Source organism: Zootoca vivipara, chromosome 2, assembly GCF_965207765.1.
Source record: "Zootoca vivipara chromosome 2, rZooViv2.hap1.1, whole genome shotgun sequence".
Lineage (NCBI taxonomy): Eukaryota > Metazoa > Chordata > Lepidosauria > Squamata > Lacertidae > Zootoca > Zootoca vivipara.
The window spans coordinates 98,011,430-98,026,929 of record NC_142584.1 but is presented as its reverse complement, the minus strand read 5'-3'; the positions used below and the strand labels follow the sequence as shown (position 1 = coordinate 98,026,929).

General features: G+C 43.4%; 1 protein-coding gene across 4 annotated transcripts in view; it reads right to left on the bottom strand.

The window, feature by feature from the left end:
- Nucleotides 1-15,500, bottom strand: part of ADAMTS9 (ADAM metallopeptidase with thrombospondin type 1 motif 9) — a 131,466-nt gene that overhangs the window by 39,715 nt on the left and 76,251 nt on the right. For all 4 annotated transcript variants that reach the window (XR_015948467.1, XM_035106739.3, XM_035106736.3 and 1 more), the window contains exon 28: nt 14,936-15,112. Coding sequence is in view for 3 of the 4 variants with exons in the window: in XM_035106739.3 (XP_034962630.3) it covers nt 14,936-15,112 (177 nt within the window). In the remaining variant the exon portion in view is untranslated. The remainder of the gene's footprint in view (nt 1-14,935; nt 15,113-15,500) is intronic.

The window sequence follows — 15,500 nt, the reverse complement described above, 5'->3', positions numbered from 1 at the left end:
TGTAACTTCCACCTCTAACAATTCCGCAGTGAGGCAAGCTTTGACCCTGGGCTTCTTGAATACACAGAAAAGAAGAACAGAGCAAATGCCTCTCTGGTTGTATCTGTTTGAACTGAAGGGTTTACAATCTCTTTCTGATACACAACTGCCTTGCTCTAAGCTCTATGAACTTGAGAGAAAGGTTCTCCATCAATTTCATTTGAGGAACTCAAGTAAGTCACTCCATTGACCTCTTCCTTATGCCAGTTAGTTGGTATAGATATTAAAGGTCAATTTCAACTCTACTTTCTCATGAAATATGAGCTGCAGAAATAACTTCTGAATGGTCATGACAAGTATATATGAAAATTAACACACACACACACACAAGTGCCCCTGCCCTAGGAATATGTGCTAGAGACTTTGAAGGGGGAAAACAAAGTGGGCCAAACTCTCAACATCGATAGCGAAGATTAAATAAGTAGCAAGACAATTGCCAGCTGAATGTTTTAGCACTGACAGCCAACTGTCTTAGAGCAAAGGAAATGAAGATCCAAATCTCTATAGAGCCTCAAAGCCAATACTAAAACAATACCGCACAATCTAACTCGTCTATCAAAATTAATGTGGGTATAAAACAACTGCACAACACATTATAAACGGAAAAATGCCATACAAATCATTAACTCACTTAAGAATCAAAACACCTGCCATGGACAATTAATTTCAAATTAAGTTCAAAGTCAAATGCAAACATTCAAAGTAAAAAAAACCCAACCCCATTCAAGTTTTAAAGTGTGCCTTTTGAACAGTGACGGCACAAACATGTCCAATTGGAGTAGACAACCTAATTTACACTGTGCACTGAATTGTAAAATACATTATGAGCTGCAGAAAGCCACAACTCCTCTGCATGTTTTAGTAATTGTATGTTTTGCATATGGTAATATTATGGCAGATGCAAAGGAACAGTTGGTGCACATGCCGATTTCTTGATATTCCTATTCTGGAAATAATGACTCCAAAGAGGAACATGAAAAAATAATGACAGCAGAAGCTTTAGAATTCTGTGCTAAACCAGTTCTGGTTATTAAATTTATCTGATCAGGTACATTTACTTCTATCAAGTTAATATATATGTATTTGATTGTGAGATTTTTGTGGGTTCAACAATGGTAGTATTTGGTAATTGGTAATAATTAGTAATACTTGCTTTCCTTTTTTTGGTCATAGATTTAGGAGTGGGCAATATATATAATACAGTGGTGCCTCGACTTACTAATTTAATCCGTTCCAAAGGCACCTTCGTAGGTCGAAAAATTCGTAAGTCCAAAAGCGCCATTGGAAATGCGATTTCTCATAGGAATGCATTGGAAACAGGAAAATTTGTAAGTCGAAGCAACCCCATCTAAAAATTCGTAAGTCGAAAAAACCTTATCTAAAACCGCTGTGGTTTCCGTTCGGATGTCGAGAAATTCGTACGCGTGCGGCCATTTTCCCCATTTGTAAGTTGAAAAATTTGGTTCTCGAGTCGTTCGTACGTCGAGGTACCACTGTATATACAACTTTAGATGGGCAATATATACAACAAAGCAGAGAGACCAAGACTGAAGGACCCAGAGAGGAATGGAAAGCTGTGATGAAAATTACAATATGGCAAGCGAAACACAAAAAACCCTAAACCCTTGAAATGATTTCATTTCTTAGGATTAAAACTGAACTCCAAATATTTCATGATCTTTTAAACCTGCAGATCTAGCAACACAATCGGAGCTGTCATATGAACTATGAGATCACTGGAAGAGAAATATTTTTTGGTAGGGCTGGTCTAAATATTACTCTCCACACACAAGTGCAGAGGCCTGAATTATTCGATTCCCTCTTTGCAAAGTGAACCAACTTTTTGCACAGCTGCTTTATGCAGAGGGCCTGCTTCAATGCTGGAGGCTCTGTGTGGTTGAGTGAAGAGTATCATGCTGTGCTATTTCATTGCCACTCTCAGCAAAATGTTATGAACTGAGTGGGGCTAAGTCTACAGGTATTCATTCAAGGTCATTTTCTTCTTTTCAGAGTTAATTAAGACAGAGTAGTTATAGCCAGCATGGCCCCTTGAACAGATGAATTTTACATATGGATCTAAGAATTTCTTTTTTAATCTGTATTCATTTACAGCCTGGGGCAAGTCAGTGTAGTCCTCAGGCAACAACTCATAAAAATGTGCTAATTTCACCACCACCACCATTATTAATACCATTACCTTTTTTCCATTACAAGGTTCCCGTGATGATAAATGGGTAAGGATTGCAACGTACTGTAAATGCTGTCAGAATGCTAATTAATACTACCAGCATCACCTCTGGATTTATAGCCAAAATTACTACCCTGGTTTTGGATAACACAGAAAGGCTTAAAACAACAACTACTTTTACTCATTAATATTCTTAGAGTGCCCAGTGCTAAAGATTTAGCAAGTTTAACAGCATCACCTTATACATGCCTACTCAGAAGTATCCAACACTGAGTACAATGGAATTTACTCACAGGTAAGTTCATATAGGCTGCAGCCTAAAACAAACATTGCAACAGAATAGGGGTGGGAAAACGTCTGGAGCTCCACAAGCATGATTCTTATCCGAATGAGCGCTGTGGACCAAATTTGGAAGGTGGACAGTGCTGGCTGTCAATCACATAGTACATCACATATTTGGTGGTGGGTGGGGCGGGTTCCTACTTGGGAGCCATACAGCAGGGGCCATTGCTAACCTCACATGTGGCAGACTGGAGAGCTCAGAGCATAGTTCTGGCAAGCTACTTGCTTCTCTCCTCCTCACCACTTATATGGAGGGGAGAAAAAGCTACCTTTTGTAAGCATAAGCAGCCAAGTGGAGAAGCTCTGCTTGCTGCTGTTGCTTGTGAACACCCAGACGAAGGAAGCAAGATCACTCTCCCTTCTCTTCAGCTGATTTGGGGACAGGGTCCAGCTAAGAGATGAGTTTAGTTGTGCAGGAGAGCCCAGCACTTAGCAGGATAGTTGTCCCTTCACATCAACCGCTTAACGCTGGGTTTCAAAAGCTATTACAAGCATCCATCCATTACCTCCTTTAAGTGAAGGAGAAGGGCTGGTTGCTTCAAACAGCGTGTTTGAGAAGCTCCTCAAGGCATCCCCCACGGATGGGGGATGTCTTAAATTGTTTCTATGAAGAAGCATTGTCTGAAGCAGCTTGTGTGCTGCTCCTGCAAGAACACAATAAGCTACTTCAAATAGTGCATCTGAGCAGGATTTAATCACTGACCATCAGCTGAGATTAAATCCTGTTGCCATGGCTGTGTGGTTCTGTTCCCTGCTGGGAGCAGGCATGCAGTCAAGTGCGGATTAAGCACTGTCGTCCTGCCTATCAGCTGATGTCTCCATGATGCCAGCTGATAGGCAGGAGGGTGTGGTTTGGCAGAAAAGGCCTGACAGTCCAGGACTGATCCGCAGAGCAGAGGTTCCTCACCTCTGCGATAAGGGACAATGTATGAATGCTGGACTCAAGCCTAATAGAGATCACAGCTTGGATCGGGGCCTCCGTGAAGATCCGGAGCGAAGCCCCGGCCTCCGCGAAGCCATCCGAGGCTCTGTAGCTGCAGCGCAGCCTCGGATGGCTTCGCGGAGGCCGGGGCTTCGATCCGGACCTCTGAGAAGGCTCAGGCTTGGATCAGGACCTCCACGAAGGTCCGGAGCGAAGCCCCGGCCTCCACTAAGCCATTAGAGGGCTCCGGTGCTGCAGCACAGCCACCGAGCCTCGGATGGCTTAGCAGAGGCCGGGGCTTCGCTCCGGGCCTTGACAGAGGCCTTCCTAGGCCTCGAACACCTTGGGTTACTTACCTCCGGGTTTCGGTTGTTCGTAAACCGAAAGTTCATAACCCGAGGTGTTCGTAACCCGAGGTTCCACTGTACTATGAAAATTCCTGAGCTTGGAGCACATATACTTTTACATCAGAGTCCTACTGTATATGTTTAAAGACATAAGACACAATTCATTTAATGGACCCTGACAGTGCTCCCACTTGTACCATGGAACTATTTTATTTTATTGTTCACCCTTCACCACAAGATCTCAGGATAAAAATACAAGGTAAAAGCACAAATAAATAGCTAAAACAACAAAAACAACAAGCAAACCCTCCCTCCCACATCCTTCTCCCCTGTGTCTCCCTGAAATTGGGGGGGGGGGGGAGAAACCCCAGAGGGGATTGTTCCATATGGGAAGCTGCAACGCTTCTGCAGACGTATGGTCTGACATTGAATTCCACCCATCATATTCAATCCTTAACAGGGGTAAAAATCTGGACAGGTTTTTAGAATTTGCTGTAACCATTCCAGCTCAGACTAGACATTTCATCAACCACATGGGGCTCCTATAAGGGAACATGTTATTAAATCACTACCTGTAGAATCAGTACTTTGGGAGAAGACAAATGTCTCCTTAACTAGAAAAGCCACAGTAGAGCCACATGCTACCAAGTCTCCTACTGCGGCTTTTGGATTTGTTCCAAAGAAATAACATGGCATCCTTTTGTATCCTTAAACAGAAGTTGCCATGGCCACGTCTTCTTTGCTATCCCCTCACATTCTCTGGTAGCAGGATCTTTATGGAGTCAAGACATTGTATGGCGTCAATGGAATAACTTAAATAACATTCTTCTAGGCAACACCACACTCCAATTTATATCTGCTATTCTCCCTTCTCCTCCAGACTGCTACTTATGCAAACTTCAAATTTCCCAGTATGTTTGATGACATCCAGACCCTTTGGATACATTGCATACACTTCCGCATTTTGAGAACCGGCTGAGGATCTTTATAACAGATATTCATGAAGGCCTGGCAAGTACTAGTCCAGGCATCGCCAAACTGCGGCCCTCCAGATGTTTTGGCCTACAACTCCCATGATCCCTAGCTAACAGGACCAGTGGTTGGGGAAGATGGGAATTGTAGTCCAAAACATCTGGAGGGCCGAAGTTTGGGGATGCCTGTACTAGTCCCATACTTCCGCACAATGCCCAACTTGTTAGGAAAAGGGATGTCAAGCTTATTATTTTTTTAAGCGAACCGGTAAAGCACTTACTTTATAGGTTTCAGCTAAATCGAAGTTAAACGCACTCAGCAATTATGCCTTCCTCGCTTGAGGACTCTCTCCCTAATGCATTGCGAAGTAGAAGAAAAACTGGGTGGTTAGGTACCAAATTACTAGGCACCAGTAACAGGGTTAGATTGCAGACTTAGGAGCTCTCTGGAAGAAGGAAAGAGAAAATTGTCTAATTCTCATGGGCATTTTAGTGCAGGAAACCTGTGCAGAAATAAAAACGAAGAGAGACCAAGAGCAATGTGTTGAAAGAATGTGTAAGCAATGCCTCCGGACACTGGCGCTATTGTAGAATGAAAAAATTACCTAGGGAATAAAGGAGTACTATTTCAGCTTCTAAAGTAGTGTAAGAAAACAATTTTGTTCCTGCTCTCTTTCTGGTCCCCTGGGAAGAGGGCAATCATCAAAGTGGCCCCTTCAGGGCTTGCCAGTCCATGTCTGCAGCACCCTAGCATATTCAGGTATTTCTCGCATATATGCAGCCATCATTATGCTCAAGGACGACAGCTGCAACTGCTTCCGTTCTGGGATCAGGCCCTCGGTTTACGGCACTGAGAAAGTCAAAACATGATGTGCGGAATTATTAGAAAAAGAACTGAATACAAAAGGTAAAGGGCCATTTATGTCCCCATACAAACATTTGAGGCTGTTCACTAAACTGCTAGTGAGGATAAACTACCAAGCTGTAGGGCTCACTAGGGCAAACGGCTTTTAAAAAGAGGCAGGTTAAGTCTTTAGGTCCAACCCCTGGCATTTGCAGTTGAAGGATATCAGGTTGCAAAGCCAGAAATGCTTGAGACCCAAATAGAGCCGCTGCCAGGAAGAGTAGAAAATGCAGAGCTCAGTGGAGCAATGGCCCGACTCAAGAAAGGCAGCTTCATATTTCTGGTTACAGGTAGGTAGCCGTGTTGGTCTGAGTCGAAGCAAAATAAAAAAATTCCTTAAAGGTGCTACTGAAGGATTATTATTTTTTTAGCTTCATATTTGCCGGTGTTAGAAAAAGGATTGCAAATCTATTGGTAGGTATAGCTATGACCTCTGCGGGAGTCATATAACCATGGGGAATATATAGTCCCAACATACCCTACATTCTTATTTCACTGGGGCTGCTCGGGCCCATGCCACAAGAACCTCCACTATGCATTAGGACGGACCCCCCCCTCTCTTGCCAATGCTTCAGAGTGGATCTGCACAGGGGCGGCTTGTCCTGTCTCGCCACCTGAGGAGAAACGGGGAGGTACCACCCCCCCACACCAAAGCCGCGCTTACCAAGGTCACATGCCTGTTGCAGCTTCTGGCAATACTCTGTGGAGCTCTCATGAGGTCTCACGGAGCTATCACAAGAGTTCCACAAGATTTCACCGGAAGCTGCTGCCACTTCTCCTCACTTCTCTGGTGGCGGCGGGTGGGCTGCCACCCCACAGGATTCTGCCACCTGAGGCAGCTGCCTCAGGCCACCTCATGGGCAAGCCCGGTCCTGGATCTGCATGTTCCCTTAATACACTGAAGCCCAAGCATATGATACCTGCCACAGTCTATAAAAGTCTGCAAGCAGGAGTTTCATTTCCAGTCCTGGTTCCCAGGGACAACTTATCTCTATACATAGGAGGGTTTTTGCGTGTGACAGTACTCACCAATATGGAGCACTGGCACATTATTATTATTTTGCTGCCCATGGCAGCCATTTTGTGCTGGCATCCACAACACTTTTATCAATGAGTCCAAGCACCTCACTTTTTACAAAAAAAAGAGCACTGCCTGTATGGGCTAACTTACATGACCTATTCAGATGTACACCCAACAGCTGATTAGAGGGACAGAGTCGTCCATTATATAGTAATGATAATAATACCCCGCCCATCTGGCTGGGTTTCCCCAGCCACTCTGGGTGGCTGCAGCGTATCTAAAAACATAATAGAAACATCGAACATTAAAAACCTCCCAATACTTCAGATGTCTTTTAAAAGTTGTGTAATGACAACTGAAGGGAGGGCCTTCCACAGGGAGGGTGCCACTACCGAGAAGGCCCTCTGCCTGGGCAAAGAAATGTGGAGTTCAAGCAAGTTAAGGACAAACATGAATCTCTCCCAGGCTGTGGAGTTAACCTTAGATGTACATAACTTTTGTTAACAGTAATTGCATTTACTTGCTCTTCCCTAAATGGAAAATGGGTTCATAAACAAATATATTCAACGGGGGCAATATCCAACAAAGTCATAATCCGAAAAGAGCCACAGGGTAGAAAAACTTAAGTACAAAGTCCATTGATTTCAAAGGCTTAATGTTGAATACGACTAATGTTGTTCTGTTAAGCTTGGGCAAGAGACAAAGGACAACATTTGTAAATCCTTGTTGATGCCACAGATGTAGAAAGGAATGATGTGAGGTGGAAAGAACCTGAGTGGCACAGGGAATCAAGCACCACTCACAGGCCCTCAGGTAGAAACAATATGTGAACTCACTTCAAATTTCTGATTAAGTTAAGCATTCAATAAATTATTTAAAGCTGTGTCATGTAGAATACTGTGTCTCTGGGAGCCAATGCCTCAGTGAAATGTGTCTTGATAAATGGCAGCCATATATATACATTGCGGTTTTTTGCTTGCAAAAATAAAATAAAATGTGGTAGATGGGAAATGCATGCTTGGATGCATTTTTGGAGATAAAAATCGGACTGCGGAATAACTTAAGATACTCGGCAAAAGAATGTAGCAAAAGAAAAGCAGTGCTTTGCTCACTAGAACAGGAAAAAGCACGGACACTGTGCTAACAGCCACTGTATCTTGGGTGTAATGAGGCCAAATGAGAACCACAGCTTAACTACAGAACAGTTTTCTGCAGGAGTGAAAGTCCCAAGTTAACACACACACACACACACACACACACACACACACACACACACCATCTCCAGGCAGAGTTAGGAAGGAGTCGCATGTGAGAGATACTGTTAATCGATGTGGACAGTATTGATTTAGAAGGACCAATGGGCCTAAGACCACTTCCTATGTTCTTCCTAACAAAGAAGCAAGTAAATAAAACCAATTCCGTCCTGTCTTTCTGGCTGAGTGTTAAGACTATAATCCTAAGCATACAGGAAGGAAGGGCTGACACACAAGTTCGATTTAGCATGCTGAAAGCAGCTGTGACACTCAGTGCTATGCGCATGAATACATATTGTATAGAAGGCATATTGTTCTAAATGAATCAGGCATGCCCGATGGAGTAATTTCATCAAAATAAGAATAACAATAACTACTAAATATAGCTTTGTCACTGCTTCCATGTGATCAGGCCCTACAGATGCCTGGCAATGTTTGTGTAAGGGAATGATGTGGAATGGTTTGATAATGTTGGTATTTTTCGGTTCCTCAGGAGGCAGCGTTGTGGTAAATAACTACCGGTAAGAGCTTTTGATAATACAATTTGGTCCCTGCTGCTTTCTGGTGCAGATGGGACCTGGCCATGTAAACTGATCAACAATGGTCATGTATGCATAGAGATATAAAGAATGGGGGTGGAAGGATGACCCAGGGAAAACCCCGGGTTCCCCCCCCCCATTTCTGATTTTAGTCCTTTTAATCTCTAGTACAAAGTGTCTCTAATTCCCACTGATTTGGTTGAACATTACCAAGTGAATATGCTCAGCAGTGTCGATTTAAGAGTCAATGCTAAACATGGTTTAACTGGCAGGAAGTCCAACAGCTTTTAAAGGAAGTCACTTCCTGATAAGGATGTTCAGTATACTAAGAGCTGACTCAAGTTAACAATTTTCCAAGTGAGAACATGATTCAGTCAGTTCGGTTTATCTCTCAGTTGAAGTTTGGTTCCTGCCAAGCTACTGTGAATGAGATGCAGTGTATGTCAATTACCTGCCACTTAAGGTATGCCCTCTGGGTCTTCAGCCAGCACCGACAAATTTATGAGCAACACGCTGGAGAAGAAATTGCCTCCGTCTATTACAGATTAAGTTCTACCAGCAACGCCTGATATTAAGTCACCCAAACAGAAATATGAAGCATATTTGCAGTGCTCTCTGTATGACTGCTGTGGGACCCTTCAAGCGTTACTGTGTCTGACGCAACGGTCTCTGTGCTTTTGACTCATATCCCACAGGAGAGATAACAGGGAAGCCAAACAAACAAACAAACAAACAAACAAACCATTGAAACCTTGCCCCAGTCCCATCAATTTATGCAGGAAGGTATACTCAGTTATTTGCAAGATATTCACTGGCAATGCTGCTCAAAGATCAGATCTATACTCTGTTCCATGGATCAGTTAAAACAGATACAAATATATGGGGCTGGTGGTAACTTGCTCATCCTATATCCTTTAAGCACAGACACGAAGATGGAGCAATAGACAACATCTAAGAACATAAGAAGAGCCTGCTGGATCAGGCCAGGGGTCCATCTAGTCCAGGCATCCTCAAACCGCGGCCCTCCAGATGTTTCGGCCTACAACTCCCGTGATCCCTAGCTAACAGTGGTCGGGGAAGATGGGAAATGTAGTCCAAAACATCTGGAGGGCTGAAGTTTGGGGATGCCTGATCTAGTCCAGTGTTTCTCAACCAGTGTGCCTCCAGATGTTTTGGGACTACAACTCCCATCATCCCTAGCTAGCAAGACCAGTGGTCAGGAATGATGGGAGTTGTAGTCCCAAAACATCTGGAGGCACACTGGTTGAGAAACACTGATCTAGTCCAACATCCTGTTCTCAGTGGTCACCCCAGACACTTGTGGGAATCCCTCAGGCAGGAAGCCCTCAAGCAGTCTACACTCCTGTGGTTTCCAGCAACTGGTATTCAGTAGCATAACTGGTTCCAACAGTGGATCTCCAGGTTACGATTTCTCATTTCCTTGGAAACGAATAAAGATCAACAATACAGTCATACCTCGGAAGTTAAACAGAATCCGTTCCAGAAGTCCGTTTGACTTCTGAAATGTTCAATTTCCAAAGTGCGGCTTCTGATTGGCTGCAGGAAGCTCCTGCAGCCAATCAGAAGCCAAGGAAGCCCCGCTGGACATTTGGCTTCCAAAAGAACGTTTGAAAACCGGAACAATCACTTTCGGTTTTCAATCGTTTGGGAGCCAGAACATTCAACTCCCAAGGCATTCGGGAGCTGAGGTACGACTGTACAAGAGCTAGTATAAGTGCCTCTACTCAAGCTGTGATCTCGGGCATGCACAATGTGTGACCCATCAAGTTGCACACAGCCTGGGGGCACCTCCAAACTCCCAGAGTGGATTGTGGGGGAGCGAAAGGGAAGAAAGAGAGGAAGAAGTCCCATTGTGCAACGGGACTTGTTGTGTGGGCTGCACTGGCACCTACTTAGTTGAATCCAGCCCTCAGTTTTTTAACCATGGCACCATGCTAACTCTGCATTCTGTCAGCTTGAATGCACCTGCCATGAGGCTATACAGTATTGCGGTCTTTTGAACACTTAGCCTTTGCATGCAAATTCATGTTTACATTACTTCATTATATAACGGATCAGTTCTGCTGCAGCAGACCTAAAGCAGAGCCTATCGATCTTGTGTTCAGAAAATAAATACGCCTCATGACTCTATGATTATCAAAGTCAAGAAATCATTCTGCGAAACATATTGATGATTACATTCTACTTTTAATTTCTCTGTCTCCTTTGCCCAGCATTCAAACATTGTAAATGCAATGCGACATTTTTATAAAATTAAATAACAATAGTTGAAAAATAAATACACTTCATTAACATAAATACATAAAGAGATCCATTCTGCTGAAGAAAAAAAGCTTCAGTCAATACTATACTCTTGTTTCAAAAGTGTCCAAAAACATGGAAGCAACACTCCATCTGGGACAGATGAAGTAGAAACATTTACAGCAGAAAGGTGGTGATAAATGTCAGAGCCAGGAGAAAGTATGTGGCAACATGAAACAAAAAGACAACTTCTTTCTGTTCTCTACTACCTACAGCAGTAGCACATGGTCTCAAAACGAGGTAGACAAACATAATTGGTTGAATTTTTCAGGTGAAGCGAGAAATCTTAGTTTAAGCTCATTTATCAGTGTTTTAGTTTTGTCTTCACTCAGCACCATTTGTATCATCGGCCATCTAAACTGTAAGCAGCTTAAAGTAAGTTTGTGTGAACTTTTTTCACTCTCTCTCTTTAAAAAAATAATAATCGTGATATGCAAATCAAGTGGCTCAGCCCTGCAGACGTTTTCTCTGGGGGATTTTTCATGTGGACGGATGGCTGGAATTTAATAAGGAACTCTGAATACTCGGATCACAAGACTCCCCACTGAAGAGCCAAAGACCATTTGTGTTAAGAACAGGAGGACAATTTACTGTTCCAAGCATCATTTCAAAAGAGTGGGGGGGGGGGAAGAGATATGAACCTGGAACTACTTTTGCATTGAGCAGCACATCCAGAACTTAGTTCAGTTCTGATACTACCTGCCCTTTCACCTTCGGACCTTGAATGGTAAGTGGGCAGCAGAAGAGAATGGGCCAAGAGATCGCAGTTGTATTGTGCTGTTTGTTTGTTTGTTTGTTTGTGTGTGTGTGTGTGTCAAGATAGAGTAAGAGGACACAGATATGCAACTTAGGGCACATGCTAATTCTGCACCACAGAGTCTTGTCCATTTCAGGATCTGATAAGCTTTCATTTATGCACATTAAGCCGTGTGCTGTGCGCGAGACTTTATAAACTATGTTGATTACATTTTTATGGCATGCCAGCAGACATTTGTGGTGGTGTTGTTTTTTTTAAAACAACTGCACCACTACATTTAGCTACACTTTGTACTAACAATTTAGATGTTTAGATGTCTAGTTCTCAGAGCTGTTTATATAAAAAAGATGCAAATATCATTTGGGTTTATCCTATACACACAAACACACACACACAGAGAGAGATATAAGTATGCTTACTTTTGGAAGTGCTTCCCTGATTCTTTTTAAAACAACATAATGGGAACTGTGGCCTGCCTAGTTAAGGAATTAGAGAATCACAGAACTATAGAGCTGGAAGAGACCCCAAGGGTCATCTAGCCCAGGCACCCCCAAACTGCAGCCCTCCAGATGTTTGGCCTACAACTCCCATGTTCCCTAGCTAACAGGACCAGTGGTCAGGGAAGATGGGAATTGTAGTCCAAAACATCTGGAGGGCCGAAGTTTGGGGGTGCCTGATCTAGCCCAATCCCCTGCAATGCAGGAGTCTCAACTAACTCATCCTTGACAGATGGCCATCCAACCTCTGCTTAAATACCTCCAGTGAAGGAAGTTGGCTGAAGCCTGTATTTTAAATTCAAAGGGAAGTCTTACTATGGTGAGAAAGAACTCCAATGGAATGGGTCTAGAAGTTTCTGCAGGGACTGCTGCTGAAGGAGGAAATTGCCAGAATGCATATGAATCATACACCAGAACAGTCTCAATGTCATACCCTTGTGGTTTTTGTTTGTTTGTTAATGTACAAAGCAAGTGTAATCCAGTGTCAACCGCAATCTTTGGTACATAGTTTTGGGCTAGAGTAGCCCACACTGTGCCTCCAGAAGCTGTGGACTACAACTCCCATCAGCCCTGGCCAGCATGGTCAATGGAAAGAGGCACAATAGGAGATGCAGTCAACATCTGGAGGACTGTCATGTTGGCCACCCCTGGTTTGGGGAGAAAGTCCAAGGCATGCAGATGCCTAGCCACACAGAGCACATTTGCATTTAGCACCAACTCTGCCCCCCTCAGCGTAGAAAGGGCTACAGCAGCACCTTGGATGAAAGTGTTTTATAGCACTGTCCCTTGTAATTAAAAAAAAGCACCATACACATACAACTTGAGCAAATGTGCGGCTATTGACATCGTTTGCTGAGGTATGAAAGTGAAAAATGGTCACAGAACTCTCCATAGAAACAGCAGTGAAGGATGGAACAAAGGAGGAAGGACTATTACAGCAATAAGACTATGGCACCAGGCAGTATGGCAGCCATGCCTGTTGTGGAAGTTCATATATTGGATGAAAAGGAGCTTCTTTTATATAAAGTGCTTTAGAGTCAGATTAGGACTTTAAAAACCCCAACCCCTTTAAATTACATTATATCACAATGATGATATTTGGAGGCTGATTTGCATGACACTTTGAAACAGGCACACTTATGGTTTCCTATCCAGCCATTATTTTCCACCATCTTAAACTCACATGGCTGGAGGCAGGGAATTAACTTACACGGGCTTCAAGAGCCCAGGAGAAGTCGGGATGAGTTCCTTCTGTCAACTCACATTCTGCTCATCACCCATGCCTACTTTCCAAGCTGCAGTGGTTTCTTGAGAATCAGTACCCATGGGATAGCTGTAATAAAGGTCTATCTTCCCCTTCCCTCTCCTCTCCACAGTGGGCCTGGGAAATTTACCTAATTTTTTTTAAAAAAAATATCTGTGCAACCATTTTATGGCAGCGTTCAGAGGGACAAGGCAAGTGGATAGGCAGCAGCAACGAGGAGTACGGTAGATGGGGAAACTTAAGGAGAAGTGGTCCTTTTGAGCATCTTGTCCAAGAGTTTCCAAGACAGATGCTACGTGTTCGATTCGTCGGACAGTGGTGTACATGAGGAATTGTAAAGTGAGCAACTGTTCTCAGGCATACCTGAATTTCTGGAGATCAGGGGTGGGGAACCTGTGGCTCTCAAAATCGCTGCTGGACTCCAACTTCCATGAGCACAGCTGATCATCAGGGATGATGGGAACTGTAGTCCAATAACATATTGATGGCCACGGGTTCCCCCATCCTGGCAACAGATTGTGTTCATGTAGCTTCTCACACCAACATGGCAACACTGACCTATGGAAACAAAAATGCTCCAGATCTCTATTTTGTTACCCGCTTGTGGCTTTGCGACTGGGAAGGATTTTAGGTACAATCTCTTAGGGATGGTTAATGTCGGGGGTTCCCCCCCTCCCCCCATCTTTCTGCTGGAGGTTAAGAAGCATTGCGCAATGAGCTTATGAATATGTTTATGCCATCCAATCAAAAGGGCTTGGGACAAGTAACACAGAACTTTTAAATCAAAACCATCTGCTGTTGTAAGGTTACTCTGAAAGGCAAGAAGCCAGTGTTAAAAGCATCCCCCTTTGGTCTTCATCATTGACATACAACACAGACACCCAGATACCCAATTATGCAATATGTTGCTATTAAAAATATTAGCTATCCTTTGATGGAGCCCAAAGGCAACATCCTTCTGTGTCACTCTTACTTATTGTTGTGGGTTGTGTTGTTGTTGTTGTTGCTAAAAAAAGGATGTTCCTTCATCTGGACAAGTAAGTTTGTACTATACAGTTCTAAATATCTAGAAAGAGCTACATGGATGACAGCAGCTTAGGACTGGAATTATCCTGTAACTAAAGTAGCTTTGAAGGTGGCTTGTTAAGTGTTAAAACAAGAGCTTAAAACAGATCTATGAAGGCAGAAGTAAAGGTTTTGGAAACAGCTGAATACTTCGACGGCTCTCATTTGCTTGCAATGGGTTTCCTTCATAGTGAAGATCGGTATCGTGCAGCACTTGTCATGGGCTAATAAAATGTACAAACTTCATTAACAAGCAGAAAGTGCCTTTTAAAACGAACAGATTTCCTAGCTGATGCCCTTCCTGAATGCCTATTTATTTGGAATGCATCAGTTTGTTTTGTTTCTTAAACACCTTTAAGTGCAGTTTCCTTTTTTAAAAACATGTGCACATGCACCAAGTATTAGCACCTTGACATTAAGGACACTCATTCCGTTTCTATGAAATATCTGTAAAAATGACTAACAAAAAGCAACAACAACAAGAGAAGTATGTTATGGCCGTACCGAGCTCCAAGGACCAGAATTCCAGGCGGTATCTCGAAGGCAGTCCTGCATATTACACTGCTCACGGTCTGGTGGCTTGTCAAGGATTTCGCAGCTCAGATCAGTAAATCTCTCCCCATTGGGATGCTGGCACACAACCAGTCTTGTTCTGGTTCCTCCACCGCATGGCTTTGTACACTGGAGGGAGGAAGGCAGTAGGTGAAGATCACATAAGCAACGGCTAGGTTCATTTATACTTCATGATTGCTACTTTTGTCCTCTTTGATCTGACTCACAGCCAATTTAGATGTTGCTTTCCTTCTGATGCGAGAGACTCAGAACTCTAGACTCCAAAGGGAAAAAAATACAAACATATGCCTTATACCAAGCTGGACCCATTGGTCCATCTAGCTCAGTATTGTCTACAGTCCAGTTGTAGACTACAACTCCCATCATCCCTAGCTGGCAAGACCAGTAGTCAGGGATGATGGGAATTGTAGTCCAAAAACAGCTGGAGACCCACGTTTGGGAAACCTTGGTCTAAAGTACCTGGCAGTGACCAGGTACCAGGTTCTAAGGCAGGCAC